The sequence below is a fragment of the Mauremys mutica genome, chromosome 2 (genome assembly GCF_020497125.1).
Source record: "Mauremys mutica isolate MM-2020 ecotype Southern chromosome 2, ASM2049712v1, whole genome shotgun sequence".
Classification (NCBI taxonomy): Eukaryota; Metazoa; Chordata; order Testudines; family Geoemydidae; genus Mauremys; species Mauremys mutica.
The window spans coordinates 256,077,923-256,094,367 of NC_059073.1; the positions used below are offsets into that span (position 1 = coordinate 256,077,923).

Below are 16,445 nucleotides of genomic sequence, written 5' to 3' on the forward strand. Positions count from 1 at the left end.
TTTCTATATTCAGGAGTAACGAGATTACAAGTCAGCATGGTGAGTATGTATTTCAAGTTTAAGGTTTAGCTGTGAAGGCAGAGGGGGAAATCTGCTCTTTCACTGCTGGTTGGATACTTCACGCTCACCAGTATCCTCTTTTGAGGGCTGATTTACTTGGAAAATCACTAACAAAGTCCCTGAAAAACTGCCCTCATCTGTCATCACTTAATCACCTGCCTTTCTGTTGGAGACTCTTCCCTCAGCAGAGAAATTAGCTTAGGAAAGCAAAGTTTGAACTGTGAATTCCTGTTATTTCAAAACACCCCATGTGACAGGATATTTCCTTATCATTTAGAGCACAGAGCTTTCCCCTGATCCATCAGCCCTTCACAAGTGCTGAGGACCTGCTACCTGGCTCACTTCAGAAATATCCTCATGATAGAAACTGATCACAGTTCTTCATCTTTCATTTTGGTGGCGGGGAAGAAAATAATCAAACATTTGTGATGACTCTCTCCCTGCTCCTGGTTTTTCTCTCTCTCATTCAGAGTGCCTTTCAGCTGCTGGGTAAGTGTCTGCTCTGTCTGTGCTGTGAATGTTTATGTTGGTGTGAAAGTGCATCTGTTCTCATGCGTTAAGACACACTTTGTGTTGCAGAGGCCGATCGTTCTCTATTTATCAGCCTTGATGTACACATTTTAAACTAATGTGGTAGAAATGTTTGCCCCTCTCGCTGTGATCTGTGGAATCCTCTGTCAGGTTAACGAGAGGATTGACACGCACGGCAGTGATGAGCAGGAGCAGAGCTGGGTGAAGGGGCAGAGACAGAGACTCTTGAAAAGGCTCCTGATGGGGGAACAGTTAGAAGCAGTTGTGACCCTGCTGGAGTGTGGACAGTATAATATGCCCCTTCCTATTCAGAGGAGCCATTAGTTGCAAGTCATGTACACAGCTCTGCTGCCAGTGCTTTGCTGCTTCTAAAGCAATAAAACAATAGCTTATTTTGGAGTTCTGGAGACCCCTCTCCTATGCCCTTCTCCATTATCCCCCCCAAAATGCCCTGCTGTCTCTACAAGCTCCTCCCTCAGCTGCTTCTCCTGTTCTGCCCTCTTGAGCATCTGCCCCCCTTCTCTTTCCTCTCTTGGTGCTCTATCTAGCTGCACTCCTGTCTCCACAGCACTGAGGGACCCAGGAGGAAATGCCTCTGGATTTCTGAGAGATTTGGGCCTAGCACCTTGTAACTTTTAGCCCAGCAGGTGGAGTCACAACTTCAAGGCACCTATATCCTCTGCTCTCTGACCTGTTTTTCACTGAAGAAGCTCCTCTCTCACACCCTATGCATTGGCTAAAATATTTCCTTTATTTTCCTACCTCTAGAGTTGTTCTTTCTATCCCAGTCTCTCAGTAACACAGAAGCAGAGTCCCTTCTTTTCCAGTCTGTGCCAAGTTAAGTATTTGAATGGCTTCAGATAGATCAAGCAGCTACGTGCCTGTGCCTCTCACCAGCAAAGCACAATTCTGATTTCCATTAGCAAGCCACTTCTTTGACTAGATCTGTGACCTCTGTGGGATGTGACACTAAACATTGTGGGCCTAATTCTGATATCAGTTGCACTAGTTTTATACTGGTGTAACTTTACGGAAGTCAGTGGCGTTACTGCTGATTTATACTGGGTCAGAAAGGTCAGAATTGGGCTCTGAGTGCCCCAAGTTGCTTACCCGACTTTGTTCAGTGGTAGAATCTAGACTTACCCCTGAATCACACCACAGAGGGGATTCGTGCCTAAATAATGTGCTGTAGGGATATGTGGTGATCTCTGACTTAGCTGGCTGGATATTTTTCAGCAGGTGGATTTGGGGTGGGGTGGGGGAGTTTGATGCTGTTTTTGTTTTTTAAAACCTGGCTATATCTACCAGGGTTATTAGCAGCACAACTCAAAACACACACAAAAAGGGGATTCAGAGGTAACAACAGAGGACCAGAGGTCCTCCAACTTTCAAAAGCGGAGGAACCCTATTTTGTGTAAGCCTCCCACCACTCTGTGAATGATCACAGTTTTGTGTAAATTAATATATTTGTGGTTAGATGTTGATATATGTTTGGCTGCATATGTCTGTTCCCTCTGTGCACCACCCCAGCCTTGCACAGACAGCTGGCATGGCATACCTTGAGCGAACTACCCAATGACCACATGATCTGTTAAGGGATGAAGGCACCAAGCCAGGTTTATTGTGGATGAAGCATGGTGCTTGTATCCTGCAGACTCTACCTGACCACTAATATATGTAAGCCAGTAACAATGGACCAGCTCAGTGAATGGCGGGACTTTCCATTCCTCTTTAGGCCAGACAAAGATACTCCCTCTGAGATACATCTTTATACCCCGATACAAACAAGTTAGTACTGCGCCTCTGACATAGTTAGTTATTGCCCCCTGACATGGCTAGTTACCTCGTACATGATGGTTCGATCAACACATCTCTATTGCATTCTGACCTTATCTTTTAGGAGGAGTCAGTGTGTTCCTGTTATCCTTGGTGAATGTTTTTGTACCATCCTTGATATTGGGATGTTCTGGTACCACTTGATATCGGGATGTGTTTGCGTGAGCACTCTGTGCTTAGCACTTCTTAGGAATGTGTATTTCTGAAATATCAGCCCTGTTCTTGCCAGATTCTGTGAGCAGGTCCTGCCTTACACCAGGCCTCTGATTCAAGGGCTTATGTCTTAGGCTCTCTTCCTACTACAATCTTTAACACTGAAAATCTAGGCAGGTTGCATCCAGTCCCTTAATGCCCCTACAAAGTCTTCACTGACCCATTGGCTGCTTGGGCCTATCCAGTTTGAGAACTACTACAGTACAGCCTTATTTAAATAGTAGGGCTGTCAAGCGATTAAAAAAATTAATCACGATTAATCGTGTGATTAATCACACTGTTAATAATAGAATATCATTTATTTAAATATTTTGGATGTTTTCTACATTTTCAAATATATTGATTTCAATTACAACACAGAATACAAAGTGTCCAGTGCTCATTTTATATTTATTTTTTATTACAAGTATTTGCACTGTAAAAAACCCAAAAGAAATAGTATTTTTCAATTCACCTAATGCAAGTACTAAAGTGCAATGTCTTTATCATGAAAGTTGAACTTACAAATGTAGAATAAGGTACAAAAAAACCCGCATTCAAAAATAAAACAATGTAAAATTTTAGAGACTGCAAGTCCACTCAGTCCTACGTCAGCCAATTGCTCAGAGTTTGGTTACAATTTGCAGGAGATAATGCTGCCCGCTTCTTGTTTACAATGTCACCTGATAGTGAGAACAGGTGTTCACATGGCACTGTTGTAGCCGGTGCCACAAGACATTTACATGCCAGATGCCATATGTCCCTTCATGCTTCAGCCACCATTCCAGAGGAATGACTAGTGATTTCAAATAAGGATTCAGGAAAAGAAGAGAGGTGTTTCAATTGTAAACATTGCATATATACTTTACAATAACACTGGGTTAGCTGCTAATACAAAAGCATAATAAAATAATTTATCACTAGCGATGATACTTACACATTTCCTTGCATTGTCTGGAAGTATAACTAATTGGCAAAAGGCAGCCGTTTGTCTCCAGTGCTCATCAGTTTTATGGGGCTTCCTAACGAGTTGGAAGCCAGAGGACAAGAAAAGGAAACCAAAGAATGGATGAGATAAATCCGGGTCAGCTTTTTCATTGAAACAGCAGGTTATTCATCCCTGGGTTATCCTGCCTCAGAAGAGTATCATCACTTACCTCTTGGAGTCTCAACAAAAAATACAATACAATATATTTTGGAGCTAACCTGGCACCCGCCCAAAGTATTTGCAACTTGTGTAATTAATTTTCTTTACAATTATTTTATTCAATAATTACCAATTACCCTGAATGCCTTAAGTCATGAAAAATTAATGTGTCTCTTTCTTTCTGCATATCTGAAAGGGCATTTTAAGTACTGTACCAGCTTTGAGTTATGTCACTAGCCATCAGACTGAACTGTTAAACAGGACAGTACCATTTTAAAATTCATGTTCAATGGATCAAGGGTGACAAACTCTTGAGCTGTGGGCCAGAGCTGCCCAGCAGGATATAGTCTACGGGTCTCCATGATAGATTTAGATGTAATGTAAAGCACAGGGTGGGGGAGGGAAGGAGAAGAAAATTTTAACTGTTATGGCTGTGGAGGAAACCTTGAAAATGCGAACAGAGTGTGAACCTATGCATAAGGCCCTTTGTTTTCATTTTTACTGATTTCTAGTGAAAATTTCCCAGGTTTTAAAAAAGCTGTTATTTGTTTCTTTGTTTGGTTACTTTAACCAATCTTCACCCACATTTTGGAAGTGCTGGAACTCCCTGACCCAGCTCCCTATCTGGTAACTGCCATCTCTCCTTCTGGAGCAGGGAGGGAAGAGGTGCAGGAGGCAAGGGTGCCATCTCCTTATGCTGTTTCCTCCTCTTCTTCTACCTCCAGTCCCACTCTGGAAGAGTGGCAGCAGCTCAGTAACCTGAATGGCCCAGGTTCCCAAGCTGCCATCTCTCCTTCCAGAGCAGGTCAGAAGTACAGAACAAGTCGAGTGCTGCTACTGTCAATCTCATGCCCTCCACATACACATTACTGGCTTTATAGCTAGCTTGGATAGTTCTCAGCAGTCAAAGCAAATAAAAGTCCTTTAACTACTTTTTGAGCTAAAATGGGTTGGAAATGAAAAACCGCATCTGACTGTGTTTCAGAACATCAGGGATTTTTTTGATCATTGAAAAAAAACAGGAGAAGAGCATGATATTACCCATAAAACTGTGAAGTTAATATTTTTTCACCAATTTCCACCCATTTTAAAAAAAAATTGTAATAAATTCTGGAACAATAGCTCAGGGAGGTGTTAATGATGGTACCCTGTGGTGATAGTTAAAATGTCAACACTGTTAGCTATTTCATTCTGTGCAAAAGCATGTGGGAAAGGAGGGTGTGTGTGGGGGGGTGGGGAGGGAATCACAGATCTGCACAGTTTACTGGACACCATCATTTGGGCACCATGAGTGGCAGATATTTGGCAGGTACAACCACTCCTCCCACTCCCATTAAAGAAGGAAGCCCAGGGACTTTAGCAAAGATTGTCAGGGCATCAGCCTCACCCACCCAAAGGGAAGCCTGGGCCGTGGAGTCCATGAGTACTTTCAAACCCCACTGAATGGGAGCAACCTCAGGGAGCCCAAAGGTTGCGCACAATCATATTTTGAAGAGCTATGCATGGCTGGTGCATGGCTGGTGCATGGCTTTTAATGATTCCTGTGATCTCAGCTTTTTATTTTTTTATTTTTTCCCTCTTCCAGCTTGACTGCTGATTTAGGTCTTGGGGTCTAATTCTCCACTGCCTTGCATCTTTTGCATTGTCATTTACACATATGCAAAATGTGTAAAATCAGAATTAGTAGCATTTTGTGCACACATTGAATAGGGGAAATGACCACTTAAGGTGCAGGGCAGTAGAGAATCATTCCTAGTTTAACTGAACAGTAGGTAGGACTTAACCAACAGTCAAGCATCAAAAGGCCCTTGCTTGAGTCAACAAACCCTTACATCTAACTAAAATCATCCCCATGCAATATTATTGTTCTTTTTTTGTTTTGTTTTACAGATACCAAACTATTTTTAATATACAATGAAGACCACAAGCGCTGTGTAGAAGTTCAGAGTTCTAGTTCAGTTACAACTGCGAATTGCAACCAGGACAATGAGTCTCAAAAATTCAGGTGGGTCTCTGAACACCAGCTGATGAGTGTATCATTGAAGTTATGCTTAGGAGTACCATCAAAGAAAGACTGGGTTCCGATCACTTTGTATCCATGTGATAAGGCAAGTGAACTCCAAAAATGGGAATGCAGAAATGAGACCCTTTTTGCAATCCAAGGCGAAGATTTATTTTTCAACTATGGCAACAGACAGGAAAAGAATATTATGCTCTACAAGGGATCAGGAGTATGGAGTAAGTGGAAGATCTATGGAACCACAGATGATTTGTGCTCCCGGTTCTATGAAGGTAATGCTCTGAAAATTAATCTCTTCATTCTGAACTAAATTCTTAGTGTAACTATTTGAACATTTTGATGCCTATTAATTTTCTTAGTCTTGTAACTGTTCAGTGAGCAGAACTCCCAATGAAATCAACAGGAGTTTTGAGAAGGGTCGATTTATTACAGAATTGGGCTCTATTAGTGAACTGACCTTCAAAAAAGCAATTCTGTTGAATAGTAGCACTGATTACACAAGACAAGAATATAACACTATAAATACAGTATATAATGCTGCTGTTATTTGTACGTGTATAGGAGCCTGTTCAGAAACACTGAGAATGCAAACTTAGTCACTGTTATGTAGACATTCCCTCTTTGGAAATAAATATAGAAATATGCTGTGTTTACCTTGGAGTTTGTGTAACTGTTCATCTGTTCAGCTCCTGGACACTGAAAATTACTGGCTCATTACTTGAGGCAGTTCCCAGAGCTGATGTTTGTGGAATATGTAAATTAACTGGATATTTTAATGGATTTAATTGTACAATGTTTTTGTTGATATAAATATATAAAATAATTGTGGCTGCTTCTTTAGGATTTTTTTTTAACACATGAATTATTATGGGTCAGACTCTGATCAGTTTCTGATGAACACACAGGAAGGAGGCATGTAAGAAGCTGCCCTTTCACAGTCTGCCCCAGGGCTGGCTGATTGCAGTAGCACTCCGTAAGCCAGGGGCAGAATTAAAGCCCAAGGGAGCACGTTGCTTGAAAGCAGGCAGGAAGGAGCTAAGGTTATGGCCTCACCATCCCTATGCACTTGACCATTGCTATCTCAAGTGTACACCAGGATGCTCTGGGACAGATTATACTTCCTGAGAAACAGTCTCTCCCAGTACTCCCCCATGGATAATGCTGCCCTGTACCTCCCCCAACACAGGGCTGTGTGCAAACCACACACCCACCAGTATTCATTTAGTTTAGTAAGCCAAATCCTGCAGTCCTTACCAGGCAAAACTCCTTCAGAAATGAATGGGAATTTTATCTAAGGATAACAGAATTTGGGCCATTGTTACATATATGCCCTTCCAATGCATGTATTCTCCCCAACTACTATAGTCAATAACTGAATTGGTTCATAGAACAAATGTATTTTGTGTTACAGAAGTACAGCAATGATATTCTTAACTGGTGGTAATGCCTCAGCCCTACTGACTTTTTGTATACTTATTAATATTGTACTCTGAAATTTTAAGATAGGAATGCTTGGTTAATTCTGTTTAATGAACATTTTTAGTTTTTATTGACACTGAGAACTTGTTGAACTGAATTTCATCATAGAAAAGGGGACAGGAAGTTTGAGAATAAGGAAATAGAATGTGGTATTATTGGCAACTCAGTACTTGCACAGATTACATCCTATGGCACGAAGTTCTGTCTACCACATTATAACCACAAACTTGGGCAGACGTGGATTCCATATTTCATATGTTTTTTTATTATTCTATCTCCTTAGGTATGTTTACATTGTTGGGAAATGCCAATGGAGCACCCTGCGTATTCCCATTCAAGTTTAATAAAAAATGGTATGCTGAGTGTACAGATGATGGTAGGTCAGATGGCTGGCTCTGGTGTGGAACAACTGCAGACTTCGATGCAGACAAAAAATATGGATTTTGTCCACTGAAATGTAAGTTTTGTATGTTTTTAAGACTTTATGACACTGCATATTATTTAGCAAACTAATAGTGCAGACGTGTCACTCATTTTAATATCTTTACTGTACAATACAAAATTTGAGTTTTGTACATTTTCCACAGCCTTGATGTCCTTTCTAGGGAAGCTTATTAAATACGACATATATGTACCTAGGACCCAGTTGTAAAAAAGTACTGCCTCCAACTACACCCATGCAAATTATGAAAGCATGTATTTGAGCCTGTAGTTATCAGATTTGCTCATATAATAGGGCAGTTGAACACAGATCCTGTACTCAAGCATACAAAAGGGTATCTGCATAATTTTGTGCAGCAGAATTAGAAGGTAGGGTGTTGTCTTGTTGTTATAGAAAAAAATGTGATTTAAACCTAAAATGGTGCACAGAGTTTTGCAGAAAACTTCTATTCAGTGTATTATACTGAAGTGTATTATTACTCAAATACAATAATATGTCAGATTGCCCAGTGTTTTGTGATCCTGTAAGGAAAAAGTCAATTGCAATGCATAATCACAGTTAAAATAAGGAAGCTTCACTCTAAATTTCCTGACTTTAGTGCAAGTAAAAACCTTAGTTTTTTATTTAAAATAAAAAGCATAAGATAAAATGTATTTATTTAATCAGAACAACACACTTACATTGAATTACTGACATTTTTTTAAAAAAGGCTGAAGTTTCTTCAAACATTTTAAAAAAAATCATCTCTGTGCTGTGAAAATTTCTCATTTTTATTATCTCAAATGTTAATTGGTAATTGTTTCAAAAGAGTCACTGAAAAGAGCAGTTTAAAAGAAAATGCCCTTTCATCTTTAACTATGATAAAAACAGGTAATAAATACGTAAGTAGATTTTAAAAAGTAATTCCAAATTGCCAAGCTGGATTTCAGAAGTGGATCTTTTGGAGAGAGAACCAAGTGAGGAACATTATATCTTCTACAGGATGATTCAAAAACCCATTAGAGGGATATCATGCTTTATAGGATTCTGGAGGAATTTCCATAGATCCCTATTTAGTTGTTATCGAACCCTACTGATTTCAAACTTGGTAATTTCTACAGGACTTGTCCAAAAGGTCCATAGTCTTTAGAAGGCCTTTATAAACTTGAGAGACCCTGAAAGATCAGTAGGTACAAGCTACTCCCACTCATGAAATCAGCTAGATCGGGGTCGGCAACCGGTGGCTCGCGGCTCGCCAGGGTAAGCACCCTGGCGGGCCGGCCCGGTTTGTTTATCTGCCGCGTCGGCAAGTTCGGCTGATCGCGGCTCCCACTGGCCGCGGTTCGCGGTCCCAGGCCAATGCGGGAGGCAGGAAGCCGCGGCCAGAACATCCCTCGGCTCGCGCCGCTTCCTGCCTCCTGCATTGGCCTGGGATTGCGAACCGCGGCCAGTGGGAGCCGCGATCGGCCGAACTTGCTGACGCGGCAGATAAACAAACCGGGCCGGCCCGCCAGAGTGCTTACCCTGGCGAGCTGCGAGCCACCGGTTGCCGACCCCTGACTAGATTTACTGAGTTCTTGCTCCTCTGGTCTGCCTTCTTTCCACTGTGAGGGTGCTCTTCCTACTTTTGGCCCAGTGCTGAGGGCCCTTTTTCCTTTTTGTGTCCTATCAGTAGAGTGCTAGCTGACTGTAGCCAGAGCCAAGAGAAACACCTGTGTGTGATGTTGGGAAAACTGTGGGCTATTTATTCTGCCTTGATGACAGACTACAACTAGAATCATTATTTCAGACGGATTAGGAATGAGGGGTTTAGAAATGAAAGCCTCATCTCAGTCTCATTTGAAGCATCATGGCAGTGTTACCATAATAAAGCTAAGACTCTTTGAGAAAACCACAGCAGTTATAGGTAACCGTTCCTTCATTCTTTAAAGCACACTGTGCCTCCTTTTGCCTGCCTTGCATAATTTCCTCACATTGCCTTTCAGAAGAAATAATATTTGAAATTATTTTTTCCTCCATGTCAGTAGCAGCTCTCTTAAATTCAGTACCAATAACATTGTGAACCTTAATCCCATAAAGATGTCACACAGAGCAGGACTCACTTTAGTATGTGTTAACTGTCTAGCATGCTCTAAATAAATAGATGAGGCAGTATCTTGAAATTGTTAAAACTGTATTTGGTTCTTTGACATCATTCACGAAAATTCATTCAGATGATTGTTTTTGCAAAGAACTGCATTATGTTGATTGCCTTCATGTTTCCTTCCTGGTTCGTCAGTACTAGCAATTAAATATGATGTTTATTTGTGTGGCATGTTTTAAATAAAGACAGGCCTGAGCTGCAGAATTCATATTCAGATCCAGTTTTGAACTCTCTCTCTGTTATTGCGTAGTGTTTGGATCTAGAGTTTATATTTGAGCCTATTTCAATCCTATGGGTAGGGATGCTCTTGCCTAACAATTTCTTTGAGTTGTATTAATTACTTTGTAACAAAATTGATTTGATTTTTTTTTTTCATCCAGAATAGGCTTTGACAGAAAATAGTTTTGACAGATTTTTTCTAAAATGCCCCAAAGCCATAGTGGACTGTAAATTGATGATGTTGGGTATCAAAAAAGGTGGTGTTCATGGCAGGCTTAATTATATCTAAAAGCTAAATAATAATAGTATCACAACAGAGCTTTTTAATTATGGGACAATGTACTCAAATAAGAAAGGGCTCTGTATTAAACTGCCCTGAGCAGCTGTATAAATTGAATGTATTCAGTGCAAACAACTAAACGGTTATATTTTTGCATGTAAATTTAGTGCTCATAAAAAAAGATACTGGCTTGACAGCAATGGAGACAACAACAGGAGGGAACAGGGCAAGCTTGTTGCTATTTCAGACTTGTGTGTGTGCGTGTGTGTGTGTGTGTGTGTGTGTGTGTGTGTGTGTGACTTTTTATAGATAGATAAAAGACAATCTCTGCCCCAAGGACCTTAAAATTGAGGTTAGATAAGACATTATGTGGCAGAGCCAGAGAGCACCTCACGCAATGGGGCTCGAGAAGGAGTCTTGTTATATGGTGTAATGTCATGAGTGGAGCTGGCTGAACAATTAACAATAAGCAATTAATTTTGTGAATTTAGACATCTCTGGATCCACTCACAAATTGTCAGTCAGTGAAATACCTACCACTATTACAGATTTTTTCACTGTTGGCAATTCTTCAGCTGTTTACTGCAAACATATGGTTAGTCTATGGATTGCTCATGAACAGTTCATTGCAAGTGTATTTGTGATTTGAAACTCACGATGTATAACTGGTCGCTCAAGTCATATGATATTGTTTATAAACAGTCAGAGGGACCTGATACATTTATCTGGATCTTGGGTTCTCTCAGTGAGAGGAGAGGGAAGAGCACTTCAAGGGAAGAGAGCTAGGAGATAAGTAGAAGGAAGATTTTAGGACACTTCAGACCTTTTCTTGTTTTCTTTTCTACCTGAGACAGCATTGTGTTTAGCCACATATGTGAATCCCATATATAAAAATAGCTGAGTTTCTTCCTGAATATGAGAGATTTATAGATATAAGTCAAATTTATTGGCCGTGTAGCAGAATTGTCTCTCAATTTCCTCATGTAGTGATGCTGCCCATGGTGTGTCTCTAGTAAGCATGCTAACAAAAGTGTCAGTTGTAGTGGTAGTTTTGAGAGTGGTAGCACCTGTATACTGGGAAGTGGACTGAGACCACCGGCTTCCTTTCTATAGACTCCTGAGCAGCTGGTAGATGGTGAATTTTTTACTACTATTACTGATACGGGCCGGAGTTGAACTTGCAATCTTGTGGTGACAGTTTGTGCTATTGATAAGTCCTCCAGGAAAAGTAGAGAGGACACGCTTCCTGTACTCTCTAAATGCAGTCTTTGGTTTCCCACGACACAGTTCCTGTTGGGAGCAGAAACAAAGAAAGTAGCTACACAGGGCAGTAGGAAGTTTGTGACCTGATTTCTGTACATATTTTCTGTTCATAATAAAGGGTTTATCTTGACACTGTGGTAATTGTCTTATAGAAAAGTAGCTGCCAACAGGCCAGAGCATATTAATGCATCTAAAAAATTTTTTAAATGCTTCTTATCGGGTCAAACATATATTTTTTGGAAAAAAAATAAATAGTAACATCAATTATCTCCATGTTACCTCAAGTCAATACTCTCTGTGCCCCAGTTCAGGGTGCTTTTTTAAACAGAACATATTATACCAAAGAGATTATTCCTTCCTGTATTCATAAAACATCTTGGACATGGTCTTGTTTTTAGATACTGATATTAAAATTTGTCATTTTCCAGGAAAATGTATATTGCAACATATATTTTTGTTTCTAGTGTGTCAGGCTAATTTGAAATGAAGCATTTTATGTTATCTGTAGGCTATCAGCTCCAGTACAGGGAAAACGTGGAACTGGGTACTGACCTACTGACACTTAACATATATCTCCTTTGTCTTGAGTATTGTTTATTGTAATGCTTTTTCTGATTCACACACTAAAGTTTTCTGAGCTCTTCTGAGAATAGGAAAAGGAAAAGAACCCGTTCTCTCAACTGTTTCACAGCTTGCAAACAGAGAGCGTCTGATTTATGCTGCAGGAATTTCAGCTCTTCGGACACTTTCTCTTTTCCCATCATCAGCAAATATACAAGTTTCAACTCTTTGAGGCAAGAATTTTAGCTCAGTGTAAGGCTCATATTTTATTACTGAAAAGAAGATTCAGTGTGAGAAAATTAGAAGTAGTTAGGTGATATGGGTCATTAGACTCTGCTCTGTCCCGTCATCCAGAGACTTTGTCTTGACTTGAGGTTGAGTTGACGCTCACTTAGCTAACCCCTGCTGGTTAAGCCCCATGTAAACTCAATCTTTTCCCTCATGTAGATGCAGGCTAACTCCTTTAGCATGTTTTTAGCTGGTCACGTTCAAGCCTAGGCAAGGGCTTTACACTACTTGAGTAATTGGCTGAGAGTCTAGCCTATTATATGTAATGAGTAGTTCAGTCAACTCTACTGTCCTGGCTTAGCTGTGGAATATATATATATATATATATATATATATACACCTGTGATCCTCAGATCATTTTAGATCTGCCCCTGTACTACAGCAGTGGTGTTTGTACACTTAGTCTCCATAATTTATTCTATGTTTCATTTGGGTCACTCATAGAAACCAACAATAACATATCTTACTTATCTCTACAGTTACAGGCATTGATACTCTGTGGTATACAGATCCACTGACAGGAGTCCACTACCAGATAAACTCTCAATCAGCCCTAATGTGGCACCAGGCAAGGAAAAGCTGTCAGCAACAGAATGCGGAATTATTAAGTATCACAGAGTTGCATGAGCAAACATACCTGGCAGGTAGAGAAATCAGATGATTACTACTGCAAATGTAGCAGGTTTTTTTAATTCTGTACATTGCAACTATAACACTTGTATAGCACATTATATCTTCCAAGTACTTTATGCATGTTAATTCATTCTCATAATACTGTGAGGTAAGTAAGAAAATATTTTGATCATGTTACAATAGTCAGATGACAAACTTGCCTGTGCTGTAAGTGTCTTCCATTTTTTAAGCTTAGAAAATAATTATTTTTTCTAATAACTATAACTAATAATGTTTATAGCATATTTTCCCTTAAGCTTTTATTTTCGAGTTAAAAATCCCGTCGAACACAGAAATCATGGCATAGGTGGGACCTCCAGGGTTTCCTGACACATTAAGTTCTTGACTTGCTGAACCTTGTCAGATTGCAGCACCATACTGGTACATTCAAGCACTGTTTCTTTTAGATTACAGAATATGAACAGTCTTGCATCGTATCATCTAGCACAGGGGTTCTCAAACTTAATTGCTCTGCAACCCTCTTCTGACAACAAAAATGACAACTCAACCTCAGGAGGAGGGAACAAAGCCTGAGCCTGCCCAAGCCCTGCTGCCCCGGGTCGGGGGGCCAAAGCTGAAACCCAAGGCTCTGGGGCTCGGGCGTTGGCTTCAGCCCCAGGCCTCAGCAAGTCTAACGCCAGCCCTGGCAATCCCAATAGAATAGGGTCGTGACCCGCTTAGGGTCCTGACCCACAGTTTGAGAACTGCTGATTTAGCACATATTTAAATTGCATGATTGACAGCATCAGAGGCATTTTGTTCTAGATATTCTATCACACAAACGTTTTGTTCTAGATAGTCTATCACCACGACCCTATACTATTAGCAAAGCAGAAATAAGTGACCCATATCAGTGCAATGTTTTTTCTGAGATCAATTAAGCCCTATGTTAAAATTTGACATTCAGTAGTCAGTCAAGTAACCTTCCAAAGCCTTAAAAAGAAGTAAGAGATAAACTATAGAATAATAGGCTCTAAACTCGCTAATGCTTACACATGTGAGTAGTTCTATTGACTTCAATGGGACGACCAGTACAGGAAGTTACTTATGTGTATAACTGTTTCCAGGATTGTGATCATAATCTGGAAATTGATTATGGTGTGTGATGGGGCAAGGCCAGATGGCTACAGTAAAGTAGTAAGGAACGGATATGTTAACCCCAGGCTAACCAAATCCCTAGTACCATGGTAACCAAATGGCAGTTGCTCCAAGTTAATCAAGACACCTGGGGCCAATTAAGATCTTTCTAGAAGGGCGTGGAGATAGCTACATTGATTGGGCCACCTGAAGCCAATCAAGGGCTGGCTGGAACGAGTTAAAAGCCTCCCAGTTAGTCAGTGAGAGTCGCATGTGAGGAGCTGGGAGCAAGAAGCGCAAGGAGCTGAGAGGGAGAGGGTGTGCTGCAGCTGGAGGACTGAGGAGTACAAGCGTTATCAGACATCAGGAGAAAGGTCCTGTGGTGAGGATAAAGAAGGTGATTGGAGGAGGCCATGGGGAAGTAGGCCAGGGAGTTGTAGCTGTCATGCAGCTGTTACAGGAGGCACTATAGACAGCTGCAATCCACAGGGCCCTGGGCTGGAACCCAGAGTAGAGGGTGGGCCCGGATTCCCCCCAAACCTCCCAACTCCTGATCAGACACAGGAGAAGTTGACCCAGACTGTGGGGAAGATCATTGAGGTGAGCAAATCCGCCAATAAGCGCAGGACCCACAAAGGTAGAGGAAGAACTTTGTCACAGGTGATATTAACTTGATCAGTAGCAGGAAAATGGTTTCAGACCTGAAAGCAGGTGAAACAGAAGAAGTTGCAAGTCTAACTAGAAGAAAGACACAAGGATTATTTTTAATGTCTCTTGATAAAATATGAATAGTATTTTTGCATGCTACGATATCTTGTACATTTTAAGCTCTTTAAATATGTACAGTAATTTATTACTGTTTGCCATGAAATACCAAAAATGATGCAGGTTGTGCAAGTGGATGAGTTAATATTTGCTGGTGGAATATTAACTTTTGCATTTCTGATCTATTGTGATTTAAACCATGCAACCCTAATGGAGTATTAACATAAATTTTGCATTTTATAGTGTCAAGAGTAAAGTGGTTAGTCTTATCTTTGTGTGCATGTGTTTACAGTAGGCACACTTAAAAAGCTCATTCAGTTTTAGATGCATTACTCAGTCTAGCAAAATTCTTTGTACTTAAAATTGGGAATGCTGGAACCAGTAATACCTTTAATGCTAGAATGAACAGTAAGTGCCTCCACTGCTTAAACTTCCCATACTGCCAAATAAATTGAAATCAGACTCACTTGACCTGTAAAAATTCGGAGTAGTCATGCTTTGTGCAGGGTGCTAAGCGATGAATGAGAGTGGATGGCATTCGAGTCCTCAAATGACAGGCTGGCTTGAAGCTTCAACAGAACCCCTCTGCAGCCACTACTCCGTAAACTGGAATAGCATCTGCCGTTGCTTTGCACCCCAATGGTGACCTTTTCTGTCTTTCTCTTGGTTATCTAGGATTAACTAGGACTATGAGTTCTTCACTCTGGTTTGGTCTTAACAGTTTGAATTTCAACAGTGGATGGCAATGGAGTGGTGGTAGCCCTTTCAGATACTTAAACTGGGTTCCAGGTAAGTATAAATCAGTCTGGTAAACAATTTAGATGCAAAATTGTGCTCTTAGCTCAATGTAATGGATTTCAGCTCCAGTGTTCTACTCTTCCGATGTGCATGGAACTTTGTTTAACTTGTGTTAAAAGGAGCTGAACGTGGACATACAACAGAACTCATCTCGTGTTTATCAAGAACAGAATTCTGCACTTAATTCAAAAATAAAAAATAGAAATCATAGCGTCTAAACCCAGAACAATGGTATTTATGTTTTGTTCACATGGCATCTAAATTTCCCATATGTCATATCCTATTTCTCACCTTAGATATAATTAGCGAACTGCTGGTGCTTCACAGAAAACTTTGAACTGTATTCTTGTTAGAGATGTCGTTACTTGTACATTTGTCCTTTTTTGAATATTTGGGACATATGCATGAAAATAGAACGTTCTTTTTTAAGCATTAATATGTTCCAGGTCAGTTAAATACACAAATCAATAGGACATGAAGCACTTTATTTTAAGCAGCACAAAAATATTAAGTTCACTGGGTGAAATTCTACAGTATTTGTTATGCAGGAGGTCAGATATGTACAACAGTGGAGAATGGAATAAATATTACCAAAGAGTGAAGATCACCCTTCGGACAGACAGCCAGTGCAAGAACCTGCTAGTTACATCCAGTACAGGGGCTACACAGGGTGCAATATACTGAGTGCACCAC

At 40.4% G+C, this 16,445-nt stretch overlaps 1 protein-coding gene across 1 annotated transcript in view; it reads left to right on the forward strand.

Moving 5' to 3' along the window:
- The first annotated feature begins 388 nt into the window (after positions 1–388).
- Positions 389–16,445, forward strand: part of LOC123364409 (macrophage mannose receptor 1-like) — an 89,194-nt gene continuing 73,137 nt past the window's right edge. Inside the window, exons 1-5 of the mRNA XM_045006532.1 lie at positions 389–549; positions 5,657–6,058; positions 7,549–7,722; positions 12,920–13,084; positions 15,630–15,743. Of these exons, the coding sequence (XP_044862467.1) occupies positions 489–549; positions 5,657–6,058; positions 7,549–7,722; positions 12,920–13,084; positions 15,630–15,743 (916 nt within the window). The 5' untranslated portion in view covers positions 389–488. The remainder of the gene's footprint in view (positions 550–5,656; positions 6,059–7,548; positions 7,723–12,919; positions 13,085–15,629; positions 15,744–16,445) is intronic.